Source organism: Vidua chalybeata, chromosome 5 (genome assembly GCF_026979565.1).
Source record: "Vidua chalybeata isolate OUT-0048 chromosome 5, bVidCha1 merged haplotype, whole genome shotgun sequence".
NCBI classification, from domain to species: Eukaryota; Metazoa; Chordata; class Aves; order Passeriformes; family Viduidae; genus Vidua; species Vidua chalybeata.
In genome coordinates, this window is record NC_071534.1 from 59,890,487 (window position 1) to 59,905,412 (window position 14,926).

Sequence of the window (14,926 nt, forward strand, 5' to 3'; positions counted from 1 at the left end):
TGTATTTCCCTTGACACAGCTTGAGACTGTGCCCTCTGGTTCTGACAGTGCTGCCTGGAGAAAGAGACCAACCCCACCTGACTACAACCACCCTTCAGGAAGTTGTTGAGAGTGATAAGGTGACCCCTGAGTCTCTTTTTCTCCAGGTTAAACACCCCCAGCTCCCTCAGTCGTTCCTCACAGGGTTTGTGTTCCAAGCCCCTCACCAGCCTTGTTGCCCTCCTCTGGATGCGCTCAAGCGTCTCAACGTCCTTCCCGAACGGAGGGGCCAGAACTGGACACGGCACTCAAGGTGTGCCCTCACCAGTGCTGAGTATAGGGGAAGAATGACCTCCCTGCTCCTGCTGGTCACACTATTCCTGATACAGGCCAGGATGCTGTTGGCCTTCTTGGCCACCAGGGCACATTGCTGGCTCATGTTCAGCCAGTACCCCCAGGTCCCTTTCTGCCTGGGCACTGTCCAGCCACGCCATCCCCAACCTATAAGGCTGCAGGGGGTTATTGTGGCCAAAAAGCAGGACCTGGCACTTGGACTTGTTAAACTTCATGCTGTTGGACTCTGCCCATCCATCCAACCATTCCAGGTCTCCCTGCAGAGCCCTCCTACCCTCCAACAGATCAACACACGATCCCAGCTTACTGTTGTCTGCAAATTTACTAATGAAGGACTCAATCCCCTCATCCATGTCATCAATAAAAATATTGAACAGAACTGGCCCCAGCACAGACCCCTGAGGAACACCACTGGTGACTGGCCCCAGCTGGATGCAGCACCACCACTCTCTGGGCCCGGCCATCCAACCAGTTCTGAACCCAGCAAAGAGTGCTCCTGTCCCAGCCATGAGCTGCCAGTACAAATACTGCTTTATATTTAATATAAACCCATATATTTAATATAAAACCATGTATTTAACCCAATTTAATATTTTTTCCCATCTAAATTCTCATTTGATACATTCTTTAGCTTAAAATGTCAATCAATCTCTAGGCTATTTAGTAGTATTTTTCCAGTTTATAAATGGGGGTTCTGTAGCTTTTTTAAAATAGCATTCTGCACCAACTAAATGAGGGACTGTACTTAGGCAGAATTATTTTGTTGCATGAATCATACATACAAAATTAAATCACATTTTTGAACTCGTGTCCGTTCCCATAATAATTCCCATAATAATAAGTATGATGTATTTTGGGCCTCTTCCTTCTGTTCATGGTTCTCAGTGTTTCAGTCTTCAATTTTCCATACTAATTTTCTTTATTTTTTTCCCTTCTAATCTTCCAATCAGGACACTTGCGCACTCTTACCCTCTTGCTCCTGAGAGTCTACAGCCAGACCTCCCAAAGCCTGACTTGGTAAAATCTTTGGGTCTGGACAGGCTGCAACTCAGACTCTGCTGACTGTGCTGGGTACATGTGTTGTACAGAAAGGACTCTGAGATGAGAAGTTTGAGTGAGGAGGATGATGTTCTACATACTCACACCCCGGCAGATGAATCCCAAGTCTGGCATTAAAAAAATACCTTTGTGTCCCTTGGACAGCTGCTGTATTGGTTGTCCAACATATTTAGACTGCAAAGCACCAGATTATTTAAAGTCTCTTATTTCTGCAGTCCATTAAGCAATCTTGTTAAGCTCTGGTTTAATGAAGATAAGCACAAATATATTAAAGATAAATGGAGTCAGAAACTTTATTGCTTACTCTTGTTCATGAGCTAACTATAAGACAATGCCAGCTTTCATTTGAATTATATCACACAAGGAGTCCACTCTGAGGAGGGAGGACTGTGGCTTATAAGGAAAAAGTGTCATTGTCATGGCTTGATGCCTGAACTTAAAAGTGGTCAAAATGATAACAGGAATTTATTAGGAAGGTAACAGCATCATATACTATGATGCTCAAAGTAGTAAAATTTAATGCTGTATTACTGAAAAATGAAGGTGGTGGTGAGGAACAGAGGAAAAAAAAATGCAGATTATGTGAAAGAGGATATTGGGAGTGAATTTCAAAATATATCACCTTGATGCTAAGCATGAGTAAAAAAAATCACCACATTGAACCTTAGGAATTGTGAGGAAAGGAGTGAAGACTGAAACAACTGGCATCACTTTTACTACTGGGTGTGCATTACAACATTGTACCCAGATTTCTCTGTCATGGATGCATCCAGTTGCCTCTGCTTCCAAAAAATATAATAAAACTAGCTGATGATGATAAAGAGAACATCTTCCTGTGTAATAGGAATCTAAAGTAAGTTTCCTTAATTTTGGAAAAAGTATAGTTGAGAGAGTTGTGAAAGTTATCTATAAATGTTGAATTCTGTTGATAAAGCAAACACTTTGCTGAAAATACAATCATTCAGAGAAAAGAGAACTTAAAAATAAGGGAAAACATTTTCATACATTATATAAATAAATTCTAGAGCTCCTTGTCGCCTGAAGCTGTAAAAGTATAAACTGACTGTGGGTTCATTTAGTCCCCTTATCCTGGTCACTGATAAGGATATTAAAAAGCAGTGGTCCCAATACTGGGCCTGGGGGAGCACCACTTGCAACTGGCCACCACTCTTTGGGCTCAGCCATCCAGTTTTTCACCCAGTGAACAGTGCACCTTCTCAAGCCCTGAGCAGCCAGATGCTTCCTTGTTCTCCAGCATCACTTGAAGTCCTGCATTTCATGATGTTTGCTCATCATAATTCATGTGTCTGTAAGAGGATTTGTGTTACTTTAGCCTGAGGTAAACACGTTCAAGAATCTGGTTTTAGAGAGTGTGCTTCCTTAGCTAGAATTGAGACAAAAGATCTTGCAAATGTTTTGATATTACTGAGTTATAACAAATTCCTAGTAGATAATTACACTTGCTCTCTTTTCAAGCCAGCCTTCATTTTCTCTTTTTCTCTATTGTTAATTGTGTATTGAGAGGTTGTTTGCTTTTTAAGAACAGCAGAATAAAAGGATTTACCAAACTCTTCTGAAAATCTGCACAGTGCAGAAATATTCAAACCTTCTAAATAATTTATTGAGAGCACAGCCAACAATATGAAATTTTCATGTATGGGTATCAAACAGGCAACCTCACATAAACTTGAAAGGCATGAAAAATAAGGTTAGGCTTGAAAACAGGGGTCAATATTCTCAGGCTTAGAGTGATAAAAAGGTAATCACAATAACATTTAATCTGTTTCTAAGAAAAAAACAGATTTGATGCTGATGCTTTTCATAGAAGCATGACAGCATTTGGCTTCAAAACTTAATAAGGAGAATGGTAGTTGCTGAATAAAGACAAAAAACAGTTCCATCATATACCAGTAACCAGAATTGTTTCATACCCTGTGTAGCTGGTGAGGTCTGGGAAAGATCATCATTTCTTCCCATCTTCTCCTGGGACTTTGGATAAGAGAAATAATACACTACCACTGACAAAGTAGATTTCACAGTCATGAGTCTAACCATCATGTAAATACTGTTAAAGCACATTTTACTGGCTTTTATGTCATGCTGATAGCTCTCATGTTTACAGTGTTTGTTGACTGGAGGTGCATTTCAATAAATGATATGATTTGGTTTGTGTTTCTTAAGCGAAAACTATAAGTAACTGTCCTCTTCAATCATTACAGGAAATGGTATTTTGATGATTGTTCTTCAGTTCGGCTGTGACACACAATTAAATTCAGTGGTTAAATTTTTAGAAACATAGCTGATGTACATTTTAGTGAAACACATTTTGTTTGATATGCAGGTTATTTTGTTTACTGCTTAAACACCATTAATACTATTCAGACCTCTGTGAATTATCAAATGGAATAACAGGCATTTGCTGATACCCTTTTGAGTGTTTTGGTACTGCAAGGGCTTGCTAAGTTGCTAAGCACTACTGATATGTTTGGCATAACACAAGAAAGAATATAAAGATAGTCATTGTCTCTGATGTCCCCGGATGAGCTCTGGGTTCTGGGAGTCTTAATTCCTGCTCAGTTCCCTCTGATGTGGGCAGTAGTTGGACATTTTAATAGAAATTGGATAATTAAGCTACTCTGTGTGAATGGCTCTTGGTGGGAATAATCTCAGTTTAGCCATCTTCAGTGTTGACATCTACAGCTGAGCTTTACAGTCTGGGCTCCCTTTATAGTCAGTGAGGAGAATCAGACATTTCTGGAGTGTGATTCATCTGGTCTTTTTTAAACATCAACATTAGGGTGAGATTTATAGCCTAAATGGGGTGACATAAATAGATATGATGTTCTCTAGAGATTTATATAGCAGTAGCACATATTCACTGGGCCACTGACTGAAACCTCCATCCTCTCCTTCCAAGAAGGCTACCCCAAAAGGGAGAGAGGACATGCCTCTCTCTGTGCCAGCTGATATTCCCTTTTTCCCATATAAAATGCAATGCTTGCAGCTAAGGGACAGTGGCTGGGCCACACGGGCACTGGAATTTAAAATATTTTAAATCAATATTTTGTTGGGAAATTCAGATTTGAGTATTCTTACCCAGGTGAGAGCCTTAATTGCCCATCTGTGTCTTATAAGTAGGCAGCTATAACAGCAGCCAGTCCTACCTCTCCTCTGTCAGGTCTCTGGGCTGTGCCAACATGTTTGGTGATGCCAACTGGAACAAAGCACCTCTCTGCTCAATGTGGCCAAGTTTCTGGTGGTTTTGGATATGGTCAGAAATATATTTAAGTTAGGGATTTTGATACATAGGAAGTCAGATTCCTGGGTCTCACATTGGAAGTCTGTTCACAGGTTTAACCATGGAATTCTTCACTTTTAGTGAGATGGGAGCTCTGAAGCATCTTGGACCATGTAAACAAATATGACCAATTCCTTACAGTTTAGGAATGCAAGAATAAACACTTTTTATATTGCTGCTGATGTCATTGTCACTGTCTTGTTATGAACTTTCAAAAATATAAGTAATGCCTCTGCAAATAGTCCTTTCACAAGGCTGATAGGCTACTCTTTGCATCAATGACAAATGATGTCTCTGGATATCATGTTACGGACATCTTGCCACACATCTGCAATCTATTTTCAGTTCTCTGTTGCTCATTACCAATTTAGGAAAGGATTTGAAAAGCTGTAAAGACACAGAGATTTGATGGAGCACGGGGCAGAAGAACTGAAACTATACTGTAACACAAAGCAAGGCCAAATCAGATTTTTAGGCTGTCTAGTACAAAGTTCAAAATTTTTACTCCTCTCCGAGAGTAATTTCTAACTGGAATAACTGGTGAGGGCATCACAGGTTAGAGATGGTGCTGTTCTGTACAAGAACTTCAAGAAAAGCTCACTGGTGTTTTATTGTGAATTAAGTGCTTTGGTTGTGGGCTTCAGAAAACCAATACCTAAGTGAGAATGCTTGCAGTTGTACGACTGCACGTCTGTTTACTTAACCATGCTGAAATGTCTTTTTTCTGCTTTCTTCCACCTATTTGGGGAAAATCAAAACAAGTATGAGTAAGAATCCTGTGGGCTTTCTGCTTTTGTTGCTGAATGATGTGTAGACCTGTGATTCATACTGTTCTTGCATGTCTGTCTAGTGCTCATATTTGAAATAACTGTATAATTATGAATTTCTCTGTTTTGTTTTCTTTTGAAAGCAAAGTACGCCTGCGAGCCATAAAAATTAGTTTGATGTCAACATGCATTTCACTAGTATTTTAAAATTTTCTTTTTTTAGTAATAAGATTCTGAGTGCAATTCAGTATATACACTTTCTGGATTCTTGTAGCAATGAATTTTCCACCATTCACTTACAAGTACATTTATCAGCACACTCTTTAAAAAGCATACCTATAAAACTCTACCTGAGTATTTATAGATTTCTAATCACTGTGGTGTCTTAACAGTTGCCTTTAAATAAGGCATCAGGGCTTATTCTCTTCTTACTAGCAATTTAATCTGTAGTTGGCATTTCAGGAGCAGTCTGGTATTTTAAGGATTTGGGCTTGGTATTATCTGTACCCTGAGCACACTATATGCCTGGATGGGTCACTTGTGTTTGGCATTACATGAGGGTGACAGAAAGGTTCCACTGCCTAAAAACTTGGGAAGGGACAAAGAGCATCTTCCCTGTGTTGAGGAGACTGAGGGGAGACATAGCAGTCTACAATTTCCTCATGAGGGGAAGAAGAGGGGCAGACACTGATCTCTTCTCTGTGGTGACCAGGGACAGGACCTGAGGGATTGGCCTGAAGTTATGTTGGGGGCGATTTAGGTTCAATATTAAGAATATTAGGTTCAATGTTAGCCACCAGAGGGTGGTTGGGCACTGGAACAGGCTCCCCAGGGCAGTGGTCACAGCACCAGCCTGACAGAGCTCAAGAAGCATTTGGACAATGCTCTTGGGCAAATGATGTGACTCTTGGGAATGGTGCTGTGCAGAGCCAGGAGCTGGACTTTGATGATTCTTGCAGGTCCCTTTCAATTCAGCATACTCTGTGAATGTAGTGCAGCGTTGACAGTCTTTGCTGTGGCGATGTTGGTCTCCATTCCTCCTGCAGGATGCTGCAGCACACTGAAGGGACAGAGGCCTCTCTGAACAGTGCCATTGCACACCTGACTTGCAGAGGCTGGTATATTTTGTTAGGAGTGAAGCCAAAAAAAATCCCCAAAAGCATTACTTCAGTATAAATAATTTATTTCCTAAGAGGATGGTTTCCAGCCATGACTCAAGTGTGTGATGAGGCAATATTACAGTGTTATAGAGAACTGGCTTTGACCTTGAGAAGAGCCTTAAAAAGTGTCTGTCATTGCTTTGATGCAAGAAAGCCCCATTTCAGGAAGTCCACTGTCTGTGGTGATTCCATTTTACATACCAGAATTATTTTCTGTTTTGTCTATGGTATACAGAAGTGCAATTTTACACTGTGGCTATGTCTTGACTTAAGTGTGTGGAGCATCAAAGATCCTTGCCTTTATCAGTTCCTTCTTGTACTCTGTGATTGTCATCAACAGCAGCTGCAAATTTTGTGGAATTTCTCTATCTTTCAGCCCTCTTAGTGGCATTCAGCTGATGTTGAAGAGCAGCCAAAATAGGTAAAACCTGTCAGTGGCAGCTATCTCCTGAGATGATCCTCTTCTTCCACCTGGCACTTTTTCTACTTTTACAGTTTAGATGCATTGGCTGTATTTTGAATATCAGTCAAAATACAGCCTTTTTGGAGAGTAGATCAGTCCCTCGAGAGACTGTAAGACAAATTTTATGCAATTACTTACATGGATTAATAGATTCCTATAACAGTATGCAGTAAGTGTGGCATACAGTACTGGAAAACAGTGAAAATTATGTTTATACGAACAGCATTAATTTCTTAAAAATACTTGACTCCAACTACAGTTCAAACTCCATTTGGTCTTTCCTGTTATCCTGCTACTTCCACCTGTGGTATAATTTCAGCAGAATCTTTGCCAGCCTCCTTCTTCCTGACCTGCTTCCTCCTCGAGACATGTCAGCTCCTGGCATTGCCAGAGGCTCTGCTGTTCCTTGTCCCATGGGAAGCACCAGTGCCAGAGCTCTCACAGAAACCTGTCATGCAAATGAAAGGCTTCTCCAGAAAAGGCTGCTGCATCCCCTCCCTTCCCAAGGAAATAGCACCAAAGCTTCCCAGAGATGGTGGCCTCGGCAGGATGAGGCCAGCCTGCGTGCCTGCCAAACCACCTTGTTAGCAACCGAGCACAGCAGCAGGTATGTGCTGAGTGTGCAGGAGTTGCAGTCAGCAACTCCCCATGATTTTTGGTGGAAAATTGAACTGAGGGACTTATGATTCTCAGAAACACATTTTGTGACTGCAGTCACTGTACAGAAAGAAGGGTAGGGCAAAACAGCACCAGAGGATACTTCCATGGTGTTTCCCAGACCCAGTATGATTTCTTTTTCATGGAGCCATTTCCTAGGCTTTTACAAAATAAACTGGAGTTATTCACTAATCCATGTATTCCTATCCATGTGTTTTGTGGACAGGAATGCTTCATATCCATTATGCAAACACTGTTCCCTTGATTTAGAAGGTGGACTAAGAGTAGACAGTGGACTACTTTCCTGGCTGCTGACCACCATGTGAAGCTGACCCACACTGTTGTTGGGTTTTACACCTGGTCTCTCTTCCCAGTTACTGTGAGTCCCTCATATTGAACCTTACTAGGATTTTCAGGCTACAGGTGTAGATCCCATCTGCTTTGATGGCCTTCTCTTGGCTACTTTCTCCAGCTGTGGTCCCCTCATCCCCATTGCTCCCCATTTTTTTCTCCAAAAATTTCCCTATTCCCTAGTGGATCCAGTCGCCACCTCTTCCATCCTAGTTCACTTTTGCCCTAAGGTCTGCTTTTCTGTCTCCTAAGTTAAAGACATTGATGATGATATTGGTCAAACTTTTGGAGCAACTTTGTGACATTTTGCACATTTCTCAGCATTTTGTTGAATTGAGTTTTCTCACAGAAGGCTTCTGCTTTTGATAAAAATCCCTCTCTTTCCCCTTTCTCTCCAACCAGCAGATATGACATCCTACTTTAAAACATTGAGAAACTTTCCAGATCAAAACATCATCAAAAATGATATCTCCACAAAGCACTTCTGCTCCAACAAAGCAGTATAGCTGGACTGAAATATTTTTCATGGGACTTTTTTCAGGGAGCTTTTATTAGTCAGAGAGTGCTCTAAGAGTACTGAGGACAGAGTCTGAAGAAATATTTAGATACTAAAAATGAAAATGTCTCTGTTGAGCATATGTGAACTCTGATTTTTTTTTAATGTATATATACATAAAATATAATTTGTCCAAACTTGGAGAAACACTGCCATAGTTCAGAGCAGAAGAGTTGATGAAAGCAAAGGACACTGGAATTTTTCATCCAGGGCAACATATTGTCCTCTAACCTCATTTCAGAAATGAAATATTTTGACTGAAATTCCTTCTTCCTTAAATAGTTAAATCAGTCTGCGGGAGACACCATGAAAAACAAACCAACCCAAGTAATCCAAGGGGGTGAATATTGGTAAATATCTCAGGAACTGAATATAGGAGGAAGTGTTGAGCAACTCTTCAAGTAGCTACCACCTTTGTCTCTAAAATTTGCAGTGTTCCAAAATGCAGCCCTTGTGCATTTCTTGGGAAGATGTTCTCAGTCCCTCCTAGTGGACTGTTTCAAAGCAGTTGAGGGCTTCCTACTTTCATCTGCACCCTGGCTGTGTGCTCCCATCCCTGGTGTGAGGGGTGGGACAAGGGGACTCGGGGATCTCTGCCTGTCCTGGTGCGGCAGCCGGGAGGGCTGGCATGGGGCATGGGGTGGCAGGGTACAGCACACCCCTGCTCAGCCACTCATCCCCAGTGACAGGAAGGGCTCCTGACTGCTTCACTCACCAAATTCTCCTCCCAAAGAAGGGTCTTGTGGAGGATAGAGCAGTGCCTGCTTGGGCTTGTAGATGACACCTGCTGCTGTGTTGTCCCTTGGGTGCCATGGGGCAGCATTGGGGCAGTGCCAGAGCCCCCCTTGCCTGCCCAGCCCCGGCTGCTCTGTATCCTTCCAGATGTTTTCCAAAGTCCCAGAGGGTCATGGCATTGGTCTTTTCTTCTCTAGTGCCACATATTTGACATCAACTACATCTGCCATGAGCCAGTGCAAAGGCACAAACAATGCCTGGTGGAGGGAACCTTCTTGTTCTTTTGGAAGAGGAATTTAGGACCCCACAGTAATAAGCCCTAGCCCCTATATAAAATCACAGTCCTATTGCTGAGCTGTGCATTAGCACAGCTTTCCTGTTCTTGGTCATTATCACTTGGCATACTGTGTGTTTTCTTTTATTTTATGGGAATTTGATGTATTTCACCAGTTGGTAGAGAAAAAAAAATTATCACTGAAAATGTTGTGATTAATTTTTTTCTCATGAAGAACTATGGAATTATTCGGAAATGTATGACATGTGTATAATAACAGCCTAGTGCTCTGTTTTTAAAAAATGTGCTAGAGGCCTTGTGCAGTTTCCCAGAGGCTTAATGAGGGAGCCATACTGTGTTGGAAATTTTTCAACAATAAAAATTGACCTATTACATGCTTATGTAAAATGAGGGCTGACAATCACACAAATATGTCCAAAGTCGAATACAGGCATTGTGAAATATCACTTCTTTCCCACAGAGAAACTGGTCACCTGTTCACAGTAGGCTTTTGCATTATATCCTATCCAGTAAAGAATAAGATGCTTCCCTACAGGGAAACAAAATGGCAGCAAAGTACTGGCCCAGTGCCCTTCTATCAGTGCTTTTCACTGACTCTTTTGCCAAGTCTTCAAAAATAACACATAGGCATACTTTTCAACATATGTTTTCCCTCTTTGTTGGTTTAAAGGCATAAAAGGAAGAAAAGGTCGTGTATTTATTCAGCACTTCATCATCAAATGCAGAAAAAAATCATTGTTTGCTTGTTTGATTTTATTTTACTCTCCCTAATACATCTTTTATTTTTAAAAATATCTAGAGTATTTTGCTGTTCTTTTAACATGTATCAGAAGTAGCCTGTTCTTTAAAAATGAACATATGGCTCTGAACCTGCATCTGAATTCAGGGAAGTGTCTATTGCAAAACACTGAAATTTGGAGTCATGGGAGCAAAGAAGTTGGATTCGGGGTTTATTCAGTGTAGTATTGAATAATCAAAGAAAAGAAGATCATTAAATACAAAGAGTTGAAAAATAAATTAAACATGGTAAATACTGCTCCTCTTCTCAAAGTAAATTGCTACTGTCAACATTTTTGTGTTTTTTAAACTATTAAACACTAATTTTAAGCCAAATATGTACCACAGAGGAAACACTGACTTTTAAGACTTAAGAAAACCATCAGTTTCTCTGTTGAATGTGAATCACCAATGAATGTCCTAGCAGTCACCTTGGAGTAGCTTGCTTCAGTTTCCTGGCCAGTCACTGGCTCATGATGTCCCCAGCAAAAGAGGGATATATAGGGAGGTAGAATGTGATTTAGGGAGTGATCAGAGTTTATCAGCAATCCCTGACAAGCACTGATCTCTCCAAGTTAAGGGAATAGAAAGGATTGAGGTATGGAGCAGAATGAGTGTGGTAACTGAGGTCTGGATGCATCTTCAGTTATGAGGCTGCAAGTCATGAGACTCTTCAGCAGAGAGAGCTTTTTGTTGTTTTATTGGTCTTCATATGGTTGGCGACTGCCCAGCCCTCTGATCTGTTGAGATCTCTCTGCAGGGCCTCTCTGCCTTTGAAGGAGTCAACAGCTCCTCCCTGTTTCGTACCGTCTCCAGACTCGCTCAGTGTCCCTTCCAGTCCTGTGCCCAAATCATTTATTCATTTATGAAGATGTGGAAGGGCACAGGATGGAGCCCTGTAGAACCCAACTAGTGACAGGTCCTCAGTCTGATGTCACCCCAGTCACTGAAATCCTTTGTGCGTAACCTGTGAGCCAATGATGTGTTTATCTGTGTGCTGGACATTCTGTCCAGAAAGATCCTATGAGAGACAGTATCAAAAGCTTTGCTGAAATCCAAAAAGGGTACATCAACTGGTTTCCCTTGTGTGGTTACCTTGTCAAACACACCAAAGTAAAAATATGAAAATTAGTGTATACAAGAATTGAATAAATATTGCAATAATTGTCAATTCTAACAAAGAATATATAGATTCCAATGTTATTTGTAGTTTCTATATGGATGTTTTCTGCTATTACTTAAGAATCTCTTAAAAATACATTCCTGAGCTATTTAAATATGCACAATCTGTAATGTCTCAGATGCCCATATAACTTAAATGTATAATACTATAATAAGCATGATAACTGTAACTTGGCACTCCATTTAGATCCAGAAAGAACAGTACCATAATCCTGGCTATTTCATTGTTTTTACAACAGTTTAATGTCTGCACAATTTCTTACAAGCCATATATTCCCATGTGTTATTTTCAAACACATTGTGCATTTTATGAATAACGTAGTTTATGCTCCTGGCAAAGAAAACTTCCCAAGCACGAGCTGAAAGTAAAAGTAGCATGAATATTGGGGGAATTCAGATGGATTCACTGGACTGCATGATGGGATCTCATTCAAGAGCAAAAGCCTGCTCACAAAAAGTGTATAGGATCCTACCCATAATTACACATATTTTATTTCTCTCATTTCAGTGACTATTTCGACAAGTACCTTCTTTGATGGCTTACTGGTAACTGGGCTCTACACATCTACCAGTGTTCAGGCTTCCCAGAGTGTTGGTGGTTCCAGTGCTTTTGGATTTGGTAAGTCCAGTGTAATTTACCTTCTGCAACACAGGGTAATGAGCACTTGGTTGTACAGAGGACATCAGTAGCAAGACAATCACTGGAACAGGTTAATTTAGACTGAGTAATCAATAATACATGAAAGTGTATTCAGACTCACAGTGTGAGTCAATGAGATAAAGCAGCGGCAGCTTTTAGGCAGCTTTTATTGCTTCTTGTACCATCTTCACTTTTGCTCAGCCCTGGTATTAGTATGCTGAATAATATAAATTTTAAGAAAAGCCTCAGCAGATAAATTGTTTTAAGCAGCCATTTCTAAATTGTGTGACATGTTGTAGAAACTAAAGCATTTAGCCCAAAGCCTCTAAGTGTTTCTTGGGCTGAAAACCTGTTTCCTTTAAGCTTATGCCAACCTACTTTTCCATTCAGTTAATAGCATCTTCCTTAAAACCAGAATACTGGTCAAGATATTTCATACAACCAATTATTTACCATGTCCAAAACGCAGAATTGTAGTAAAAGGGATATGATAGGCTTTGCAAAATTATCATGTATTTCAGGTTCTGCTGTAGCCCTCAGCAGTAGCAGTTGTGCTAAAGACTAATATTTTTAAAATAATCCTTTCTAAATTTGTGCTAGTAATTGACAGCTATACCTTCTGCAGTTTGTTATTTGGTAGCATTTTTTATATCCTTACAAGTAATAGTAAGAATTGCATTCCTCAAATTGGAGGAACTCAGTGACCCTAACAAGCAATCTGTGGTGAAGGTAGAAAACCAGGTACCAGTCATATGGGACACCAGCTGCACTGCACTTGCAGTAGCATGTTTAAATGCTAATTTGTCTGCTTGGGCCAGAATTCAGTACTTTCTTCATAATAACCTCTCATGGTACTTACTTTTGTTATAAAGCATGTAGAGCATGAGCGGTCTGGGCATTTGAGTGTCACCCAGCAGGAATACATTTGCTTGTAAATGAAAGAATGTAATGTAAATAGCACATTATTTAACACTGTACTGAGGGATAATTTGAGAAGGGCTTTGATTTGTGGATAACACCACAGCTCAACCTCAGACATTCTGCTCAGTCTTTCAAAGGGGAGAGCATGGCTGGCACAAGTGTTTCATGCCTTGTGCAGAAGGCACTGAAAGATTCTATTTTCTGGAAGAATTCGTACTGCTCTTTCTCCTTTCCCACAGTACTGTTTACAGGATGAATATGATCTGACAGAGTAAGCAAGACAGAAAGAACTTACCAATGTGAAATTTCTGGGATGGTCAAGTCACTGGCAAGGTATTACCTTGCTGTAAATTGTTCGTATCATTGGGAGATCATGGCAAACTCACTGGGCAAAGTGTATAGGTCATGTTTAATTACAACTAAGTATTTAAGAATAGCAATTAAGCAAAATTTTAAGAACCTAAATACCTCTGTGCATTTTCAAAGAATGTCTGTATTTTTCCTTAAATGTGTATCTCCATTTGTAGAGTAAGGCTGTTCCAGTAGATGTTTTATTGAGACAGATGTTAAAGTAACATGTGATGTATGACAGAAAAAACAACGTGGTCTTCTTTAATTTGCCAAAGGTCATTCTCTAGCTATTGATGTGTTACTTTAACCATTCTGTCACTGTAATATAACCAGCAATTAAACTGGTGACATGTGTGTTCTGTATGCAAAAGAAGCTCCAAGCCTACAAGCTGGAAAAATGCAAAAGCCAAAGTGATGCAAAAACAGTCACGCAAAGTTGGAGCTCCTTCATTTTGTTCATCAATACAAATTCTCAAATATCATGCTTTAGGAGATCTGATGCTCTGTCTTTCTGGCATGATCTGTATGCCTCCATCTATAGAGAAAAAGTGCTGCCATCTCTGAATTTATTTTTTTTAGTTTTCTGTGGGTAAACTGCAGGGTCAGTTATGTTATAGTGTTAGTTAAAAAATATTTTAAATAAAGGTCTTAATTTTCTGGATTTGCTATTTCCTAAGCTTTTATATATACTGGAAAATGAAAAAAATCCAGTCTGAATGTTTCATAACAGATGATACTCTTGTGCAGTGTCTTTGAAGTCACAGTAAAAAATAAACAGTGAAGGAAAAATGGCAATGGCTTTCAAATGCAATTTTATATGAATCCTTAATATATGATGTACTGATGGCTCCCAGGACTAAGAGCTACATAAACTTTTCCTATCTCTACTTTGCAGTGAGAGATGAGAAAGCTGGCCTCTACCAAAAGGCGTTTAGCATGTAAATGATATGCTTTAAAAAATTATTTGGTAGTTTTAAAAAGTAACAATATTTTAAAACCTACCATTTTCAGTAGAAAAATAGAGTAGTCTCCACATTATTTAATATATTGTTTAGCAAAATAGTAGGTGGAAGTGACATTGTTTTGCTTTCTGAAGAAAACACAAAACACTTTCTCCAGAAACCCCGGATCCATCTGTTGTGTCATCTTTTCCAATCAACAAAGAAGCGGTTTCTCCTTTGAGGCAAGTGATTGTGATATTCAGGTTTCGCTTGCTGGAAATGATTATTTTTTTTAATGTTGAGGACTAGTCAGGTTCTGAGACATCAATTCAAAGATTCATGTGGTTTAACACAGATTAGATGGTGGGAGGAGGGGCAAAGCTGGGCCTTTAAAACCTGAAGCTAGTAATATTCTGAAATTGGGTTGATAGTGGTTGCTT

The 14,926-nt window shown here is 40.0% G+C and overlaps 1 protein-coding gene across 2 annotated transcripts in view; it reads left to right on the forward strand.

Annotated features, from left to right (window-relative positions):
* Positions 1 to 14,926, forward strand: part of RELN (reelin) — a 277,039-nt gene that overhangs the window by 32,619 nt on the left and 229,494 nt on the right. For both annotated transcript variants that reach the window (XM_053942869.1, XM_053942868.1), the window contains exon 2: positions 12,142 to 12,252. In XM_053942869.1, the coding sequence (XP_053798844.1) occupies positions 12,142 to 12,252 (111 nt within the window). The remainder of the gene's footprint in view (positions 1 to 12,141; positions 12,253 to 14,926) is intronic.